The sequence below is a fragment of the Stenella coeruleoalba genome (genome assembly GCF_951394435.1).
Source record: "Stenella coeruleoalba genome assembly, chromosome: 1".
NCBI classification, from domain to species: Eukaryota; Metazoa; Chordata; class Mammalia; order Artiodactyla; family Delphinidae; genus Stenella; species Stenella coeruleoalba.
Window position 1 is genome coordinate 98916690 of NC_137169.1, and position 22145 is coordinate 98938834.

At 38.4% G+C, this 22145-nt stretch overlaps 2 protein-coding genes across 3 annotated transcripts in view; both read right to left on the minus strand.

Annotated features, from left to right (window-relative positions):
* Nucleotides 1–2609, minus strand: part of LOC307190469 (monocarboxylate transporter 1-like) — a gene marked incomplete at its 5' end in the record, with an annotated part of 112091 nt that extends 109482 nt beyond the window's left edge. Inside the window, one exon of the mRNA XM_079929632.1 lies at nucleotides 2509–2609. The remainder of the gene's footprint in view (nucleotides 1–2508) is intronic.
* SLC16A1 (solute carrier family 16 member 1) overlaps nucleotides 1–22145 on the minus strand; it is a 37307-nt gene that overhangs the window by 11031 nt on the left and 4131 nt on the right. Inside the window, exons 2-3 of one of the 2 annotated variants that reach the window (XM_079929462.1) lie at nucleotides 6864–7124; nucleotides 2509–2652 (exon numbers count right to left, since the gene is read on the minus strand). In XM_079929462.1, coding sequence (XP_079785588.1) covers nucleotides 2509–2652; nucleotides 6864–7080 — 361 coding nt within the window. In that variant the 5' untranslated portion in view covers nucleotides 7081–7124. The remainder of the gene's footprint in view (nucleotides 1–2508; nucleotides 2653–6863; nucleotides 7125–22145) is intronic. The other variant, XM_079929463.1, reaches the window with a different exon arrangement.

Sequence of the window (22145 nt, forward strand, 5' to 3'; positions counted from 1 at the left end):
GAGGAAAAGGGGCAGAGGGCAAAATGAGTAAGGGGATCAACTGTGTGGTGAAAAAATAAATAAATAAATAAAACCAGACTATGTAGGTTCAAATCTCATCATCATCACTTATTGGCTGTGTAATGTCAGACACGTTGCCCTCCTGTGACTGTTTCATGGTATGTAAAACAGGCGCACAGCACTGCTGTGACTAAAGAACTTACTGCCTGGCATGTAGTAAGCACTCAATAAATGTTAGTAGTTATTTTTATAATTGTTATTTATATTATTTGAAGGTGATTAACTGTCAAATCTGGCAAGTCATGTGAAGGATCATTATAAGCAAAGAATGTAATTAAGGAGACTGTTATCAAATAGAGTTTTAAAAACAGTTTTTAAAATAGACTATGCAATACAAAATTATTCCTTTTACAACAGCACCAAAAACTTTAGTGTGCAATTTATAATGGCTAAATTGTATAACTTTCCTGAAGGGCCAGAGAATTAAAACCAACATACAAAGTTTTTGTATAATTAAACACAACATTGCCAAGATGTCAATACTCCCCAAATGTAAGTGCTAACTTGACGTGATTCCAATGACAATATCAGTGCATTTCATTTTGGAGATGAGGTTAAATGATTCTAAAACATACTAGAGAACACATGGGAGTCAACCAGAAAATTTTGGGTGATGCAGGATGGGACTAAACAGAACTGATATTTAAAATGGACTTTAAAAAGCTACAATCGGGCTTCCCTGGTGGCGCAGTGGTTGCGAGTCCGCCTGCCGATGCAGGGGACACGGGTTCGTGCCCCGGTCCGGGAAGATCCCACATGCCGCGGAGCGTCTGGGCCCGTGAGCCATGGCCACTGAGCCTGCGCGTCCGGAGCCTGTGCTCCGCAACGGGAGAGGCCACAACAATGAGAGGCCCGCGTACGGGGGGGGAGCTACAATCAATAGAATAGTGTGACTCTGACTCAGGAATAGGTAAACACTGAAGAAAGTGGACAGAAAGTCCAGGAATATACCTAAAATATATATAAACATTTAATGTACGATAAAAGTAATATTTTAAATTACTGCAACAAGAATTACTCAATAAATGTTGCTAGTATAAGTAAATATTCAAATAACTTGGAGATGCTCTTCCCTGGCCCCTGCTTGCTCCCTACTTACCATTTATGTCTAAGCTATTCAGAGACTTAAAGCAGTAAATCAGACTAGGTCACTCCCCTATTGCAAACCTGCTATTGGCTTTCTGTCCATAACCTTTACCCTGACCTTACCTCCCAGATCTCATACCAGACCATTCTCACCTGTGCTAACAAGCACGCTGCTGATTTAGGGTCTATGTTCCCCTAGATTTTCACAATGCTAGTTCCCTGCTGTTACTCTATTAAGGTCATCTCTTCAGCAAGGTCTTTGTATAGAATTTATCACTCCCTGATTTTTCTTATTTATTTCTGAGTAGCAGTGTCTGCCTCTTCCCATGAAACAGCATGACTTTGCTGGACTTGTTGCCCTATGCCCACAGCATGTAGACAGTGCCCGACATACATATGGTTGTTGTTCATGATATGCTCTTAAATGACAAAAACTGGTTACAAAATACTTTATGTAACCGTATCCCTTTTTGTTCTGAAAAAAGTTATGTTTGTGTATAGAAAAAAGTTGGGAAGGATATATATACATAAAAATGTTAGTAGTCAAAGTCTCTGGACTGTGAAGTTATACATAATCTTTATCATACTCATCAGCAGTTCATTATCTTAATTTGGCTATTAAAATAAGGGGGAAAGGACTTCCCTGGTGGCACAGGGGTTAAGAATCCACCTGCCAACAGAGGGAACGTGGGTTCGAGCCCTTCCTGGTCTGGGAAGATCCCACATGCCACGGAGCAACTAAGCCCATGCGCCACAACTACTGAGCCTGTGCTCTAGAGCCCGCGAGCCACAACTACTGAAGCCCGTGCACCTAGAGCCCGTGCTCTGCAACAAGAGAAGCCACCACAATGAGAAACCCGCACTCCGCAATGAAGAGTAGCCCGCGCTCTGCAACAAGAGAAGCCACCACAATGAGAAGCCCGCGCACCACAACAAAGACTAGCCGCCGCTCGCCACAACTACAGAAAGGCTACAGGCAGCAATAAAGACCTAACACAGCCATAAACAAACAAACAAACAAATAAATAAATAAATTTTTTTTTTTAAAAAGAGAGCGAGACAGAGATAGTAACCAATGACCGCCCTTGCAACGACTGCTGGACACATTTTATCTACAAATCACTGACTATTCTTAGGACAAGGGATACAATCATTTCTTTCAATTCATTTATTCAACAATGTACACCTACTGTATGACAGCAATTTCTTTTTAAAACTTGATTTTCTATTGCTCTTAAATTAACAGGTTGTCAAAATGATAATTTCTATAAGGAGGGACTTTCACTCAAGATCTGAAAGACCAATGCAGGTGAATACCAAATAGCCAGCGATATATTAATGCTTGAAAATGAATCAACTCACCTCCAATGACTCCGACACACAAGTAAAGTTCCTGCACAGTGTTACAGAAGGAAGCTGCGATCAAGCCACAGCCTGACAAGCAGCCGCCAGCAATCATGATTGGACGACTGCCATATTTATTCACCAGGATACTGCTGATAGGACCTAAGAGATAATCAAAAATTTAGTGGTACACAAGGCATTGATGGCACTAAACGACAAGTCCTTCCAAATAAGCAGATACAACAAAAGGCAATGGTAAGAATATTGTTATCTATAATTATTTCATAATCATAGGTATGTGTGCTGGAAAATAAAGATGCTAGAAGAATCATTAATTGTGTATCTTCTCTATCTTGAAATCTTGGATGGAATTTTACTAAAATATAAAAGACTCTAGTCTTTCCTTAATCTTTCTCTTATAAGGCATAATAGGCTGAAAGCCTTGGTAACAGACGTTCATCGGCTTCTTGATTTATCTAGGATATGATCAACACATATTTAGTAAGTTTGCTCTATGTTAATTTTTGGGATAGGCAGACTGATGAGAGATTTTAAGAGTGTTCTTTACACATCATCATAAGTGTAGTTTGTGTCATATTTTTTAAAAAGAAGAAAAAACAAAGGCAAAATACACAATTTTTTCTGCAAGTTCAGTAGTTTTGCAATTAGGACATCTAAATTTAAAACAAAACAAAACAAAACTGTTCCCATTTACACCTAGATATCTCAGGTATTGAATTGAATGGAATGTCTTCTAGGGTTAACCGGGTTCTGTGCCTATACTGCTGTTTTGTGACAGCAAAACTATGAAAAAATGTTTGTAGAAGATTGTCAGATAATGGTCAAAACATTCTCAGGTTTAACAACATAAACCAGATTAAATCTCCTCAGCTAAAGAGATGCATACCAAAAAATCAGTTTTTCTTTAACATGAGAGAAGAAACCAAACAAAAGTGTAGTGTTAAAAGGATCACAAATAAAAAGATTTTATGCGTTTCATGTATCAGTTTTCAAATACAAAAAAATCAAATGGCGGGCTTCCCTGGTGGCGCAGTGGTTGAGAATCTGCCTGCTAATGCAGGGGACACGGGTTCGATCCCTGGTCTGGGAAGATCACACATGCCGCGGAGCAACTGGGCCCGTGAGCCACAACTACTGAGCCTGCGCGTCTGGAGCCTGTGCTCCACAACAAGAGAGGCCATGACAGTGAGAGGCCTGCGCACCGCGATGAAGAGTGGCCCCCGCTTGCCACAACTAGAGAAAGCCCTCGCACAGAAACGAAGACCCAACACAGCCAAAAATAAATAAATAAATTAAAGTATCCTTAATTAAAAAAAAAAAAAAAAAAAAAAATCAAATGGCCTCTCCTTAGTTGCTACAAATAGGTATAAACTGTAATTCCCCTTTTCCAAAATTTAAGTCTTAATTATGAGTCTTATCTAAAGCAAACAATGTTTTAAGAGCTGTAACACAACTCTTAGACTAACAATATTTGCTGATTACAAACGAATGACATTTGACATTCTCTGAATTTCATTTATTTATAATACTTATGTCCCTACTTCATGGCTCTGGACTTTGGAGATGACAACTTTGTTTACATGACACCATAACATGTCTGCCTTGTTAAGGCAGATGACTGCAAATAAGAAAGGGTCACTGCAATGCATCAGTAGGGAAGGGGACACAAGAAGAACTAATATTTGAACTTGCAGCTAGTGAGAACCAAGTTTTGAATCCAGCCCATTTTCTCCCCATTACATATGTATTTTTGGAACTACAGTTCCAAAGTTATAAAGCAGAAGACATACAAATCAAGTTTCTCTTCTATTAGCACAGTAAATTCTGACTTTATTCTGTAGTAAGTCTATTTTTAAAAAGACACAGAATGCACATATTCAGAATATACTACTGATCATATGTTGACATATTTTATTTCTATAAACACTATGAAAAATTCTGCATTACTCATATTCTAGTGCTACTATATTCAGAGTTGCAGTATGGTACACTATGATTAAAAGGACAGGCTCTGGCCCCAAGGAACCCAATTTCAAATTATGGTATGTATATTCAAACTGTGGTATGTATATATGTATACATACATATAATAAACATGCAAGAAGGAATGAAAGCTTTTGATATCCTAGTATTTGAGGACCAATTCTCTCTAAGGGGCTGGTCAAGAAATGACTGCGGGAGAGACTTCAGGCTCAACCAAGGATGTGTATAAACAAGTTCTCATTGAACTTCTAAGTCACTTCATGAAAATATTAGGCCACAGCTGCTTTAGAAATAATTTGAATTTACAGCTTGTGTGTGATGAAAGAATTAAATACTGAAAGAATATTCATGAAATATGTCCATATAAATTAGGCATTAAACAGATTTTTGTATAGTCAGAATTACAAAGATAAAAAAATACTGCCACACTGTTGACTCTGTGAAGTAGAAGTTAATGCTGTAAAGTCTACAGGATTTTAAGTTCTAAACTAGGAATGTTACGATGACATTACTGTGGAACTGAAAATATGTGAATTTATACTTTCATTTTTAAAAATTAATTTTTATTGGAGTATAGTTGCTTTACAGTACTGTACAGCAAAATGAATCAGCTCTACGTATACATATATCCCCTCTTTTTTGGATTTCCTTCCCATTTAGGTCAGCACAGAGCACCAAGTAGAGTGAGTTCCCTATGCCATACAGTAGGTTCTCATTAGTTATCTATTTTATACATAGTTTCAATAGTGTATATATGTCAATCCCAATCTCCCAATTCCTCCGCCCCCCTCCTACTTTTCTTTGGTTGAGAGTCCACCTGCCGATGCAGGGGACAAGGGTTCAGTCCGGGAAGATCCCACATGCCACGGAGCAGCTAAGGTCCGTGAGCCATGGCCGCCGAGCCTGCGCGTCTGGAGACTGTGCTCCGCAGCGGGAGAGGCCACAACAGTGAGAGGCCCGCGTACCGCAAAAAAAAAAAAAAAAAAAAAAAAAAAGGAAAACCTCAAACAAAAACCAAGAGTAAGTAACTAAGATCTTCTCCTTTAAAAATATACTTTAACAAGTATCAGTATATATCTGTGAACCAAAGCACATGGAGGGAGGGAGGGAGGCAGGGAGGAAGGAAAACTTAACCCTAAACCACTCACAACTCAAAACATATTATTGTTGAGGGTGTGGCCGAAATGTACAAGTTAAAGAATTAAGGCAGTTTTAAATATAATTCTTATGGGGTCATACCACCTAAGAGCCAAACAAAACAAAATAACCCATTTAGTAAAAATTATGCCACAAGGCTCTTGATACGCAATTTATCTTTCAGAGTTATTTCAGGAAGAATGGCCCCAATTAGCTATCATTAAAAATAGAGAGGGGTACAGTTTGTAGGCCTATTATAACACAAATTCAGAGAAATGTGCTAGTTATCTCTGGGTGAGGACAAAGAAGGAACTGTTTTCCCAAAAGAAAGTGTCATGTGCAATTAGCACAACTGACATCACTTACTTCTGATGCAAAATGCCAGCGGCTCTCAAGCTCTTGCTCTTAGAATTGCAGCATGTGAACCTCTTGTTTGTAATCAGCTTAAAGGTACACTGAGCACCTGCACTTAACTTTTGAATCTCTGCTAACTAAGCAACTACATATTTTATTATTATGGGAGGTTTTGACTTTTACATGTTAAATTGTGTTTTGATGTTCCAAGGCAAACAAACAAACAAACAAACCCACAGTATTTTAAATGATATTAAGGTAAGCAACGTACTCTCCACATTTCCTTCACAACATGTCAAAGAAAACAGAGAGGGAAAAAATGATAAAACTTAAGTTTAAGATGAAGCTGAAATGCTTTAGGACTAATTACATCACAAGGAACAAAACAAGGAGGATTTTATCCAGTTCTTTAATTCTAACACTATGAAAAGATTTTACCTGAGACTTTGAACTGTGCTATTCAGGTTAGCCCGATTTACTTTAATTCTCCCAACATCAATTTTTTAAAATCTTTATTTACACTTATACCGCAAGAGTCTAGCAGAGAGCAATAAGAAAAATAAGTTGTGCACATGTCATTTTTCTGAGAGTTTAAAAAATTTTTTTTTCCCCTCTGAGAGCTTTTTTAAGTTCAATGATACGGAATTGGAACAAATCCTCACAATTTCTTATTTCTGTTTTGGAATACTATAGTGCAACAAACAAAGCAAGAGTTGTCATTGTTAACAAGAATAAAAAATGTGACTCTAAACATAAAGCTCTGAGAAATACCATTTCAAAACACCTCACCGAATAAAACATTTTTTTTTAAGTTACCTAAAACAGAGCATCTGGTTGCTTAATGAAAATTAAAACAGCAGGCCTTAGTGGGTACTTACCTCCACCATACATGACAGCCAACATGATGGAAGATATCCATGACACTTCACTGGTGGTGGCATTGAATATACCTTCAATTTCTTTGAAGAACACAGTAATAGATTTGGGAAACGCATAGGAGAAGCCGATGGAAATGAAAGCTCCAACTACCACTGCCCATCCCCAGCCTCCATCTGGGGGGGTGTATCCAACTGGACCTCCAACTGCCGGTGGCATTTTAAGTGTAGATAAATCCCAAAATGCAGTTCAAATCCAAATATCTAAACGATACAAAATTTAAATAAAATGTCAGCAATAAAACACTCCCACCTAGCATTCCCAACAACAAAGCACCCCTCAAGTAACTGAACTATTTTTCAACGTTACTTGGCCAATATACATTATCTTCTAAGGACGTTATCAGAAAAAGAGACTTCAGAGACATGATATTGTCCACATTTTTTAGTAGCTTAAAGGAAAACAGCTCCTCACCATTTAAGAAACCATAACTGAAACAAATCCTTTTTAATAAATGTAGCCTTTGTATTTCAAATAAGCCTTCTTGTCTTAGCAGTTAATATAATTCCTCAAATTACTAATAACTAAATAAGTAAATAAATGTCTTATTTGACTATCTCTTGCAAAATTCACATAACACATACCCTACAAAAGTTTCAGGTTTTAATACAGGCTTTATAAGTTTTTCCCTTTTCCCATGTATTCTACAATACTGACTTTCTCTTACTAATATGCTGACTTAAAAGTAATAGGAAGGAGGTGCCTGACTCACTAGATATGTAGCAATTTACAAAATAGAAGATCATTCTGAATACATAAGAATTTCATTTAATGACCTGGAAAATTATTTCAGAAAAGTTTCCTTTTATCTAACTTCCTTGGTTAAACTCCTAAACAACACAACTAATCAATACAGTTGAACTCACAAGTTGAACTATAATGTCAAAAGATGGTAGTTTCAAATCAAAGATTATCCCGTTTTCTTGAAGCCACCTAGTACTAATGAATAGCAAGGTTAGAAAATGAAACTTCCTGTTAGATTATGAACAGGGAGAAGATGGGAATGTTTGTTTGATAGTAGCCTTACCTATTTTCTCATGAAGGTCTCCTTTAATTTATTCAAAGCCAACTTCCACCCTATACTATAACTCATCCTACAACAGTATGTTAGCATGTCCATTTCAAATTATCTCCACTCAGACTGTATTATACAATAAATAAATACAGGTCACAGATGACAAACTGACTCTTGGCTACAGCATTCTTTAGTCTAAAACACAAATCCTAATTTCATAGTGTAGGAGTCATCTCCTAAATACTGTTCCTTCCAATCCATCTGAACACTTCATATATGATTTAAGACACTGGACATTGTAGGGGTGGGAAGAAGACAGTCCCAAAGGGAAGTTTCCCTAAAGGCAAGGATATAGGTTTCATCACTTCTACTCAACATTGTACTAAAATCTAGTCAGTTTGTGCAGGCAAGAAAAAGAAATAAAAGGCATAAAGACTAGAAAGGAAGAAGTAAAGCTGTCTTCATTCACAGAAGACATAATTGTCTATGTAGGTAATTCTAAAGAATATACAAAAAAAGGTACTAGAACTAAAAATGAACTAGATCTCAGGACACAAGACCAATAATAGAAATCAACTCTATAAGCCAGCAAAGAACAATCAGAATTTGAAATTAAAAAAAAACACTGAACAAAACATTTACAACAGGACCAAGAAACTGAACAGGGATAAATCTGATGTGTAAGATGTGTACACTGAAAACTACAAAATATTACTGAGAAATTAAACAACTAAATAGATAACCCACCCCTATGATTTGAAAAAATCAAAATTTAGGCAAAGATTTCTGAAGGCACATGGCACCATGTTAATTAAAAAGTTTCTAAATTGGGGTTTCCCTGGTGGCGCAGTGGTTAAGAATCTACCTGCCAATGTAGGGAACACGGGCTCGAGCCCTGGTCCTGGAAGATCCCGCATGCTGCAGAGCGACTAAGCCCGTGTGCCACAACTACTGAGCCTGTGCTCTAGAGCGTGTGCGCCACAACTACTGAAGCCCACGTGCCTAGAGCCCGTGCTCTGCAACAAGAGAAGCCACCGCAATGAGAAGCCCATGCACTGCAATGAAGAGTAGCCCCCGCTCGCCGCAACTAGAGAAAGCCTGCGTGCAGCAAAGACCCAACACAGCCACACACACACACACAAAAAGTTTATAGATTGAATTTCAAGCTACAGATTGGGAGAAAGTATATACAAATCATATATCCAAGAAAAGACATGTCCAGAATATAAAAAGAACTTTTATGGCTTAATAGCAAAAAGACAAACAACACAATTAAAAAATGTGCAAAAGATTTGAAAAGATACTTTACCTAAGAAGTACATGAAAAAATGCTAAAAATTGTTATTCGTTTGTGAAATATAAATTAAAATCCTAATAGAGATACTAATATATCTCTATTAGAATGACCAAATTTCAGACTGATAATACCAACACTTGGTAAGGACATGAAGCAAACGGAACTCCTGTATTACTGGTGGTAAATCAAAATGATACAGCCAAGTTGGAAAACATTTTGGCAGCTCCTTATGAAGTTAAATATACATTTAACATGTGACCCGGTCATTTCTAGGTATTATCCAAGAGAAATGAAAATATAGATCTTCACAAAGACGTATATATTCTCTAGTAGCTTTATTCATAATGGCCCAAACTGAAAACCCAAATGTCCATAAACAAATGAATGGATAAACAAATCATGGTATAGCCATACAATGGAACATTACTCAGCAATAAAAAGGAACCAACTACCAACACATGCAAGAACATGGATAAATCACAAATGCATTATGTTAAGTGAAAAAAAGCTAGACATGAGCCTACATTAAGTTCTAGGAAAGGCAAAATTATAGTACTAGAAAACAGATTGGAGGTTGGGGAGAGGAGGCTGACTGCAAAGGGGTTTCAAGAGAACTTGATTTTGGTCATGGAAATGCTCTATTATTACAGTTATGGCAGTAATTATTCATCGAATTGTATATCTTAAATTGGCACATTTTATTGTATGTGAATCATACCTCAATACAGCTGATCAAAACAAAAAATATAATCAAGGACAGTGTCAAGGAGGATAAACTCTGGTGGCACAGGGAGATAATACAGAAGGAAAAGAAGATGGCAGGCAAATTCCTCTGTCTTGCCTATCTGGATGGTTAAAAGAAAGAATAGGAAAAGGAAGAGGACAAAGAAGAGGAGAGAAGACTCTCTTCTGAGAATTCACAACTACAGGCCTGTGTGAGCTTATGCTTGGCACGGGAACATCTGTGGGAAACCTCCATTGTTCTTCCAGAGATATATATGTTTGAGTTTGCTAGCAAAGATTTCCCACAGACAAAGTTCTGCCAAGTATAAGCTGACAATCTAAATTTTCAAAACACACCAAGAATCAATTAATCATGAGTGAAGTAAAACCAATCCAACGCAGCCAGAACTATAGACATTGGATATGGATACTTAAAATGATTAAAAGCATGAAACAAGGCATTAAATGAAAACACACACACAAAATACTATAAAAAGACTAGTTAATTTGAAACAGAACTTCTAGAAATGAAAAGTATATTCAACAAAATTAATACGTTAACCAGAAGACTGAACATAGCTGGGAAGAAACACAATGAACTGGAGGATGGGTTTGAAGAAAATAAAATTCAGGGAGACCTTTATTCTGAAGCTAGGAGAAAGGTTTAGAAACACGGAGTTTAGAATGGGAGGATCTGGCAAACATCTAATGGGACTTTGGAAGAAGAGAACAGAGAAAGTAGGGAAGAGACAATTTTCAAGAGTTAATGGCTAAGTATATTTCAGACTTGATGAATAATATGAACTACAGTTTAAGGAAATCTAACAAGCCAGAGAAAAATCTTAAAAAAACACTATTGAGAAAACACAGATTATAAAACTAACAGATAATCACACCGACAAAACAGAATTCCCATCAATTTTGAAAAACTCTCAGCCACCATATATTCAAATATTGATTCTTCACCATTCCCTCTTTCCACTCCTCTGAGACTCCAACTGAATGTGGGTTGTCCAGATGGAATAAGGTCCTGCCTTTTCCAATATTTCTGCTTAACCCCTGTCACGAGACTGTTTCTCTCTGGGACTATGTATTCTGGAATGTTCCCTCCTTTGGGGGCCCCAGAGATTTTTACAGCCTGTGGCAGTGAACCACAGTAAGAACTGGGATAAATGAGAGCTATACTTTCCTTGTGTAGTGGATCTAAGGGCTTTTGGATAAAGCAAATTAGAAAAGGAGAAGCAGAAGACCTCAGGCCTCTATTCTCAGGAGAGATGATGTTTAGTTAAGGGTATCTGAATCTGAGAATCTGGAGAACAATTCCATTAAAAATATAACCCAGTTGAAAGAGTAAAGACCTCGTCCTAGGGCATTTCACTTACCTATGATTCAGGTGGGACAAAAATATTTACATGTTGAAGCTTCCTTAAATTTCTACTGGAATGAATATAAATAAAAGCTATTTAACAGCTCAGTTCTGCTGAAGGAAACAGTCTGGATGCTAAAATTATGTTAAACAGAACGGCTCCGGGCATTAATTTTGAGTTTTTCCTTCATCTAATTATGAAAAAAGAGAAAAGCACTTGAAATTTTTCAAGCAAAGAACCACTAAAAAGATTACTTTGCCTCAGAATGTTTGCACACACGGAGAGAGACACCCACACACAGACGGTAGAGCTGCTTAACACACCAAGCTCTGACTCCAACGGCTAATACGTGCTGGACGTGATTAAACTTTGAGCTTCGCTGCCAGCTATGATTTGTCCCAGTTAGTTACAGCAGCTACAATTTTTAGTCTCTAAGACTTGTCTCATCAAGATAATAATACCTTATTCCATAGTATAAAACGTAAGATTTAAAACTTGAAGAAGCTTTAAAAAGATTCATTAGGAAATAAAAAGTATAAGAAACAAGATTATCCAAATTTCAAAAGAACACTTCAAAAAACCAGACGTGGATTCGATACAGTTCTGCCACCATCCAACAAACGGCTGTCCTTCCTAACTTAAAAATTCTGATGGTACCTAACAGAAAGTGTGTAATGTCATTATTTAAACACACTATTTTCTTTTAAACTGGCCAAATCTCAGCTATAAACAAAAGGGTTCATTCAGAAAGTAAATTATGTGAGCAGGCCCCCTGGCACAGTATTCAGAGCCCCACTGAGAAGGAATACTCAAGTCCAGAGGCTAAAAGAGATTAAAGTTTAATATTTTAAACCTTACGATGTGCACAGTAGCCTTCCTATTAGCTTAGCCATTATTTTATGACTCTCTAGTATTTGCCTGAAAGCGACAGGAAGATTTTTTTAAAAAGTGATAGGGTATATACGTCAACGCTACTGTCTTAGTCCCAGCTTCCCCTTCCCACCCTGTGTCCTCAAATCCGTTCTCTCTCTGCGTCTTTATTCCTGTCCTGCCACTAGGTTCATCAGTACCGTTTTTTTAGATTCCATACATGTGCGTTAGCATATGGTTTTTTCTCTTTCTGACTTACTTCACTCTGTATAACAGACTCTAAGACCATCCACCTCATTACAAATAAGTCAATTTCGTTCCTTTTTATGGCTGAGTAATATTCCATTGTATATATGTGCCACATCTTTATCCATTCATCTGTCAATGGACACTTAGGTTGCTTCCATGTCCTGCCTATTGTAAATAGTGCTGCAATGAACACTGTGGTACATGTATCTTTTTGAATTACGGTTTTCTCAGGGTATATGCCCAGTAGTGGGGTTACTGGGTCATATGGTGATTCTACTTTTAGTTATTTTTTTAAATTAATTAATTTATTTTTTGCGGTACGCGGGCCTCTCACTGCTGTGGCCTCTCCCGCCATGGAGCACAGGCTCCAGATGCGCAGGCCCAGCAGCCATTGCCCACGGGGCCCAGCCGCTCCGCGGCACACGGGATCCTCCCGGGCCGGGGCATGAACCCACGTTCCCTGCATCGGCAGGCGGACTCCCAACCACTGTGCCACCAGGGAAGCCCTAGTTTTTTAAGGAAGCTCCATACTGTTCTCCATAGTGGCTGTATCAATTTGCATTCCCACCAACAGTGCAGGAGGGTTCCCTTTTCTCCACACCCTCTCCAGCATTTATTGTTTCTAGATTTTTTGATGATGGCCATTCTGACCAGTGTGAGATGATACCTCATTGTAGTTTTGATTTGCATTTCTCTAATGATTAGTGATGTTGAGCATCTTTTCATGTGTTTGTTGGCAATCTGTATGTCTACTTTGGAGAAATGTCTGTTTAGGTCTTCCGCCAATTTTTGGATTGGGTTGTTTGGTTTTTTGATATTGGGCTGCATGAGCTGCTTGTATATTTTGGAGATTAATCCTTTGTCAGTTGCTTTGTTTGCAAATATTTTCTCACATTCTGAGGGTTGTCTTTTGGTCTTGTTTATGGTTTCCTTTGCTGTGCAAAAGCTTTTAAGTTTCATTAGTTCCCATTTGTTTATTTTATTTCCATTACTCTAGGAGGTGGGTCAAAAAGGATCTTGTGGTGATTTATGTCATAGTGTTGTGCCTATGTTTTCCTCTAAGAGTATTATAGTGTCTGGCCTTACATTTATGTCTTTAATCCATTTTGAGTTTATTTCTGTGTATGGTGTTAGGGAGTGTTCTAATTTCATTCTTTTACATGTAGCTGTCCAGTTTTCCCAGCACCACTTGTTGAAGAGGCTATCTTTTCTCCATTGTATATTCTTGCCTCCTTTGTCACTACCAAATGTAAAACAGATAGCTAGTGGGAAGCTGCTGCATAGCACAGGGAGATCAGCTTGGTGCTTTGTGACCTAGAGGGCTGGGACAGGGAGGGTGGGAGGGAGGCTCAAGAGGGAGGGGATATGGGGATATATTGTATACATATAGCTAATTCACTTTGTTGTACAGCAGAAACTAACACAACACTGTAAAGCAATTATACTCCAATAAAGGTATTTTTTAAAAAAAGAATTAAAAGAGGTACAGTGCCTGTCAAAAAAAAAAAAGTGATAAAGAACAATGGGAAACAATAAATAACCCTAACTTTTCTTAACAATGATGGTGGTAACAAGAACCACCTTCTAGATTTTCTGATTTCTCTCCTTTTCTCATAAGTATCAGGAATTGTGCAAGTAAACATCTGGAAAACCAAAGTTGAGTTCCCTACCCCACATGCTCTGCCCCTACTCCAGAATAGTTGGAAATAGTATTCATTATGTTCTCTATACTTTTATCCATCAACATTTAAAACAAAGCCACTGTCATTTCCTAAAATGACAATGGCCAGTATGTGAACTTAAAAGAAGCAGAAAGCATCTAAAATCAATTATCTGAAAAGAATTTGTTACTAAGTGTAGACCAGTTTTAGGTTTCAAATTCACATGGAGGAAATTCCCTGGTGGCGCAGTGGTTAGGCATCCACCTGCCAATGCAGGGGACACAGGTTCGAGCCTTGTTCCGGGAATATTCCACATGCCCCAGAGCAACTAAACCCGTGCGCCACAACTACTGAGCCTGCGCTCTAGAGCTCACGTGCCACAACTACTGAGCCCGTGAGCCAAAATTACTGAAGCCCGCGCACCTAGAGCCCATGCTCTGTAACAGAGAAGCCACCCGCAATGAGAAGCCTGCGCACCACAACGAAGAGTAGTCCCCGGTCGCCACAACTAGAGAAAGCCCGAGCACAGCAATGAAGACCCAATGCAGCCAAAAATAAATAAATTAAAAAAAACCTCACATGGACACATTCAAATCCAGAAAGGCTGATTTACTGAAGCTATTGGTGCTGAAGTAGCTAATTTACTGCTCTTTATAACTGGTCTTAGTCCAGCTTCATGGCTTTCAGAACCATTTGCCCCAAGGTAAATCACATGATTCAAGGTCTAGGAAAATTCCTTCTTTTGCCTTCTTTTCCATTTTGAAATTGAATAAAATGAAGAAAACAAATTTAAAAAAAAACCCACAAACAAGCAGAAGGTACTAATGAAAATGAGACAGGAGGGAAGGTGGCAGGGCACAACCTTTTTTTTTTTTGCTGTAAGATCTGTTTCCTGACCAAGGATCAAACCTGGGTACTGGCAGTGAAAGCCCCGAGTCCTAACCACTGGACCACCAGGGAATTCCCAGGGCACAACTTTTAAAAGAATGTCATAGCCATTCACGACAAAAACTGATTAGGCCCAAGATGGCAGAAGATTCAACTTCCAGTGGGCCTGGAGCATCATTATACGCTCACTGTAATACATTAGCACATGCTACATGACACACCCACAGGCACCAGGACAGTTCCAAGGCCGACCATAAAAGGCTAAAAAATGGGCAGTGGCCCAATTCCTGGAAATCCCTGCCCCTTCCCACCCAAATAATTGGAATAATCAATCCTCCCACTGGTTAACCTATGACATTACCCAGTCCATAAAAACTAACAACCCCATAACCCAGGGCTGCTCTCACCTTCTGAGATGGCCCACGCTCTGTGGAATGTGTTGTAGAGTGCGTATCTCCCAGGGCTGCTCTTGCCTTTTGAGATGGACCACATTCTGTCTATGGAATGTGTGTCTCCCAGGGCTTCTCACCTTCTGAGATGGCCCACACTGTCTACGGAGTGTGTATCTCCTTAAATAAATCTGCTTTCCTACTTAGTTCTGGAGCAGAGCCTCTTGCCTGCCTGCTTGTGTCCTTCCAAGCATTCTATATTTAATAAATCTACTTCTTGCCTATCGCTTTGCTTCTCGCTTAATTCCTTCTGCACTGAAACATAAAAATCCTCAGCTTCATCAAGTCCTGGGACCAGGTGCGTGGTTTCAGTTGAGAGACTGTGGATTTGAGTACCCTCCTGAGCCAGAGCTTGTGGGTTCAAGTCCCAGCTGAGAGGTACGATCGGGTTCGAGTCCCAATCTGAGGTGTGCAGTTTCCAAAGGAGAAATATAACTACTCTAACTGGTTAGGCAAACACTCGGCAGTTTTGAAATGCATGATTCTGATCAAATGGCATACGAAGAACTTAAAGAAATGTAAACTTGGAGTAAAAAAAAAAAAGAAACAAAAAGAAAAAAAAATCACCTATTGTTGCACATATGGGTTATTATTATTATTTTGCGGTACGCGGGCCTCTCACTGTTGTGGCCTCTCCCGTTGCAGAGCACAGGCTCCGGACGCTCAGGCTCAGCGGCCATGGCTCACGGGCCCAGCCACTCCGCGGCATGTGGGACCTTCCCGGACAGGCGCAGGAACCCGTGTCCCCTGCATCGGCAGGCAGACGCTCAACCACTGCGCCACCAGGGAAGCCCTACATTTTTTTCTTCTATAAAAACTACCATGGTGGGACTTCCTGGGCAGTCCAGTGGTTAAGATCTTGCCTTCCAATGTGGGGGTGTGTGGATTCAATCCCTGGTCAGCGAGCTAAAATCCCACATGCCTCACGGTCAGAAAACAAAACATAAAACGGAAGCAATATTGTAACAAATTCAATAAAGACTTTAAAAATGGTCCACATCAAAAAAAAAAAACAAAAAAAAGCTACTGCGGTGAACTAGAAATTTAGGACAGATTTTTAGATATGGAATTTCTGCAAAATTCAAAGGCTTTTGATTCATATTGTAAAAAATAAAAAGAGCCTATTTTTCCTCTTTCATTGTATTTTGTGGCAAAAACACTTTAAACTAAGAATCATACCAATATTCAGAACTCTGAGAACAGTGTATGTCAACAATGGTAAGGTTTATTTTAATACAGACAATAACATTACATTTTTTTCTACATTAAAAAGCAACTAATAGGGCTTCCCTGGTGGCGCAGTGGTTGAGAGTCCGCCTGCTGATGCAGGGGACACGGGTTCGTGCCCCAGTCCGGGAAGATCCCACATGCCGCAGAGCGGCTGGGCCCGTCAGCCATGGCCGCTGGGCCTGCGCGTCCGGAGCCTGTGCTCCACAACGGGAGAGGCCACAACAGTGAGAGGCCAGCATACCGCAAAAAAAAAAAAAAAAGCAGCTAATACTCCAATATAACAAGTCTGTGGATTATTTAGGGCTGAGCATTAATTAAAATCCTTGGGTAAAAGGTGGACACCTAGTCAAAGAAGTGATAAATTCATTTTTACTTTTCACTGCAAATCCCTAACTTCCAGGGCACTATCCCACCTCAATGTGCGTGGTTAGGCACTTAGGCTACCCTCAAAGTCACACAACAGAGAAGCTAAAGTACTGTACATCTGTAATAGATTTTAGGAAATAGCAGCATAATTAACTAAAACAAAAACCATGAGATCAAGTTAGTTTAAGTGCTCTTTAACACTGGGGCTTACATATGGGGATAAGGAGGCAAATGAAGATGTCCAAAGATTAGAAAATAACTTCTATGGGGGAATTCCCTGGTGGTCCAGTGGTTAGGACTAGGTGCTTTCACTGTTGTGGCCTGGGTTCAATCCCTGGTCGGGGAACTAAGATCCCACAAGCCGTGCTGTGTGGCCTAAATAGACAAACAAACAAACGAACAAAGTTGTTTGCTCATTAAAAAAAAGTAACTTCTATGGATATTTCAAAGCTTTTTTTTTAAATTGGAGTATAGTTGCTTTATCAAAGCTTTAAGAGAAGTTAGTAGAACCAATTCTTTATTACATCAGACACAACTAAAATGTATACTTACAAGAGGCACCGATGCTTTAGGATACCTTAGTGTTAAAGATCAATTCAGAAACTAACAAAAGCAAAAACAGTACAATTTTCTTCCAAATCCACATACTGATGGGACACAAGCATTTAGTAATTTGCAAAAATGAAATTATTTTTTCATTAACTGACAATACCATAATTATAAATTTATCTAATGCTAAGATTCTGTTCCAGCCCCCAATATCACTATTCTTTTTCTGAATATACCTTGCCACATGGAATTAATCCCCTCCATGACATTTTAACTCAAGGCTTCTTGGGTAGGATTCTGAAAACTCTAAGATAATAAGTTGCATATTTGTTTCTTCCTTTGTAAGTAACTATTTCCCTAATTAGCTTAGGTGTGTGCTTTTAGATCATGAATTAAGGACAGAGGCTATTGTTTCAACAACAACAACAACAAGCTAGGGAATTCCCTGACAGTCCATTGGCTAGGACCCCATGCTTTCACTGCAGTGGGCCGGGGTTCGATCCCTGGTCAGGAACTATGATCCCACAAGCTGTGCGGGGAGGCCAGAAAAAAAGTAACAACCAACTAACCCCTCCCCCATGACCAAATGTTAGGATTCAAAGAATCTGACTCTCCCAGTTTTTGAGAAGTGTGGAAAAATATGAAACCAGAAAAAACCCTCCAGTGATGTTAAGCTTTCTGGAACTCTAAGAAACACAGGCAGAAAGGTATTTTGTTTTGTTTTGCTTAAATAAAAGAAAAAAATTATGGAATACAACTTTCGGCACAGAACTTATCTGATTAGTATCACTTTCTGAGTTATTACTACACCAGCAGATTTTGCCTTCTTTAATGCTTCATTTTTGCCTGATTCTAGCAGATTAAAAAACTAGCTATTGTCCATGTTGAGACCAAGTCCTGTTCCCTTTCACATGTTAATTTATTTCTTGCTTGGGAAAGAGTTTCCAAATGTAAAACCATTTCAAATTTATATAAAACATAAGAATGTGAGCAGTAGTGAATGAAGAAAGGGAAGTTGGAGGCTGTGTCCTCCAAAAGCAGGTTTTCCTTGGCAGAATTCCAGGCTATATTTTGGAATACCTGTATATGTTGTTTTCTACAGCAATGCAAATATATATTCAACAAATCAAGAGCTAAGTGGGCCATTTCAATTTATTAATATATGACCTACCATTTCAATTCATTAATATATGACCTATCCTCTTCCAAAATCTAAAGAAGAAATATAATAGGCTGAATTAAAATTACAAATAGATGTGATATCAAAACTGTGTCACTTATGTTACTTTGAATATAAATCAATACTTGAATATAATTGGTGGTATTTCAGTTAGAATCTACTTCACTACCTATTCTGAAGCTTAATGGGGAGATTTACAATTCATTAAAAGGCAAACAACAAAGAAAGCTTTTCCTTTTCTTGCAAAAGGCTAAGTTGAACTCAGAAAAAATTAACACTATACTTAGTTTCACATGAAAAACTTTTAAGTTTTGAAGACTAGAGGCAACACAGTAATATGCTGACATTTCATTTCAAAGCTTAATTCTCCTCCTAAAAGTTTCAAACCATATTTTTAAATATATATTTTTTCATCCCTTTCTAGTAATTTCTTATACACATAATTGTTTAATAAATAACCTTTGAATGAGCCTGAACTTCATTATTATGCTACCTTTGACCCTCATTATCTCAAAGAACTAAGTTGTTTTGTTTTCTTGTTTGTTTTATTAGTAACAGACAAACCACAAAAGAGTAAGTATTAAAACTGAGTACTGTTTGTCTGGCATTAAAGCATTATCCACCATTCTCAAATGTTTACTTGCAAAGCTTTTTAAGAATAGAGACTAAAGATATATCAAAAAGAAGTCAGCATTATTACCTCAAAATATACTGTAATTAAACTTAAATAGCCTTTTTAATTGCTGACTATATAAATCTGTGTTCTCGTTAAGATAATAATCAGTTCCTTTATTAGAAATACATAAGTTTCAGGGGCTTCCCTGGTGGCGCAGTGCTTGAGAATCCGCCTGCCAATGCAGGGGACACGGGTTCGAGCCCTGGTCCGGGAAGATCCCACATACCGTGGAGCAAATAAGCCCCTGAGCCACTGCTGAGCCTGTGCACTCTAGAGCCTGTAAGCCACAACTACCAAGCTCACACTCCTAGAGCCCTTGCTCTGCAACAAGAGAAGCCACTGCAATGAGAAGCTCCCACTCGGCAATGAGAAGCTCCCACTCGGCAAGGAAGAGTAGCCCCCGCTCACCCCAACTAGAGAAAAAGCCCGCGCGCAGCAATGAAGACCCAACACAGCCAATAAATAAATAAATAAACAAATAAATTTATATATCTATATAAAAAATACGTAAGTTTCAAATGAATGTTTTACTTTCCTGGAAACAGGTAATTTGTTAAACCACTCCTCTTCCCTCTACTACATCAAGTAAGTAGTTCTCTAGGTAATACAGTAAATACAAATAACATCATTACACAATCACAATAGATAAAAAGTGTAATAATAATAGTAAGTGTATTTCTAACCTACAGAGTAGGTATTTCAAACCTGAGATTCATCAACATCTTTAGGGGTTCCTCCAGTTGAGCAAAATAAAGGCCTGAATCTAATATAGTGAGCTGCTGAAGACAAGATCTGAAGCAATTTTAAGCACATTTGCTGAAGCACCCAAAAGAGGGCAAGAAAATCCAAGTCACTGACGATATGCTTTATCCTATTTAAGTTATGGCCCTTAAAATAGAACTCCTTTGGAAACAGTAATTTTAAACATATACTTCCTAAATACAAGGGAAAATTATTCTGCCTTAATTTGTGAAAATCATTTTACTCTCCCTTAGCATATACACAAGCATTTTGTTCCCTCTCATTTGTGAGGTCAAAATTTATGATTTAGTACATAAAAGTCAAGGGCCAAAATATTTACATAACTGTGACATCATGAGTTGTGTGCTGTGTTGCATCACAGGTTCTAGCTAACTTTACTCTCACAGAGGAACAGAAGTACAGGAGTTAGGAGCAGCAGTTCTTAGCTTTTTTGGTACCACAGATTCCTTTAGCAGTGTGATAAAACCTATGAAGCCTTTATCAGAATGTTTTTAAATGTATACAAAGGTATTATTGTCAAAACATTTAAAATTGGATATAATAATGTGATTTTTTAAAGTACGAAATTAGATAAGATCTAGCAGTGGGTCTAATAACCACAGTAATTTCAAAGTAGTGATGAATTTGAACAATTTCAAGATAGCTGCAGCCGCTGTATCATGACACGAAAATATGTGATTTCCATTGGTGACAAAGTCACAGGTACTGCCAATACTACTATGGTTTGTTGCCTGCATTCATAGTTGAAATAAATTCTAAATTTTACTTAGAGGTTAATGAAAAGATGTAATTTTTTCCCCAACCAAGTTCACAGATATTCCATCCAACATGGAGTATCAATCTGCAGATCCCAGGTTAAAACCTCTGATTGGGGAACAGAAGAGAAAGTTAATAAAGTAAAAACTTAGCTTTCATTCTCAAAAGCTCAATAAGGCAATTTACAAAAGCTCTGTTAAGCTCTATTATTATCCAAGATAGTTTAACACACCAGAACTGTACCATCAGGCCTTCAGTCTTCCGAAGATTTATATAAGAGCAAAATCACAGGGAAGAAATATTTTTCAACAAATCATCAAATATGCAGCTTACAATGCCTGTATATTTTGAGGAATTTCTCCTTTATATGAAGGCTAAATCATTGTAATCAAATCGGATTCAACATTATGAGTAGTTGTGATCAGCAATAGGGGAGTGTGGACAACCAAAGGAGCTGGATCCTACTGTTTCTGCATAAAAGGTCAGTAGCAGTCTTCAATGGCTTAGCCCATGCAGCCAGTCACACTGTCCTGGATGTGAACTCATGTAGCTATTGTGTATACTGTGGCCCCAGGAGAGAAATCACCATTTCTATAAGATCATTATTGCTCTTTTAATCACTTGTCTGCAAGACACTATGGCTCAAACAGGTCACCTACACTAGTCTTCCTGCCATAAATCCATTATAAACTGGATCCTACAACCAAAAACAGAGAGGGAGAAAGAGGTGGGGGGGAAGGAGAAGGGAAAGGGGAAGAGGAGGAAGAGGAGGGAGAAGAGGGAGAGGAGAGAGACGGAGAGGTAAAAGAAAAAAATTAGAGGAAAAAAGCATGGAGAAAAATTTGTCAGGGCAAATAAAAGGATGAGTAACATACAACTTAAAAGGCCACTGCACCAATCTACTAATGACAGCAGCCTAAATTAGGTAGCAGTAATAAGAATGAAAAAGGGGAGTAGAATAGGGTGGGAAGGAGTGGACATGAGACAACAAAGGGGAGAAGGGGCTGGCACTTAATTGCATTTGGTAGAGTGGGGGCCCACTGGAGAACTATTAAAATGACTCAGATTTTAAGTCTGGCTACCTGGAGTAGTCAATCCCTGTCCTCAAGGAATTTAAAATCTGTAATCTGGTTACAGCTAGAGATTTAGATTTGGTTAGGGAGTGATTCTACCAGAAATTCCCCCA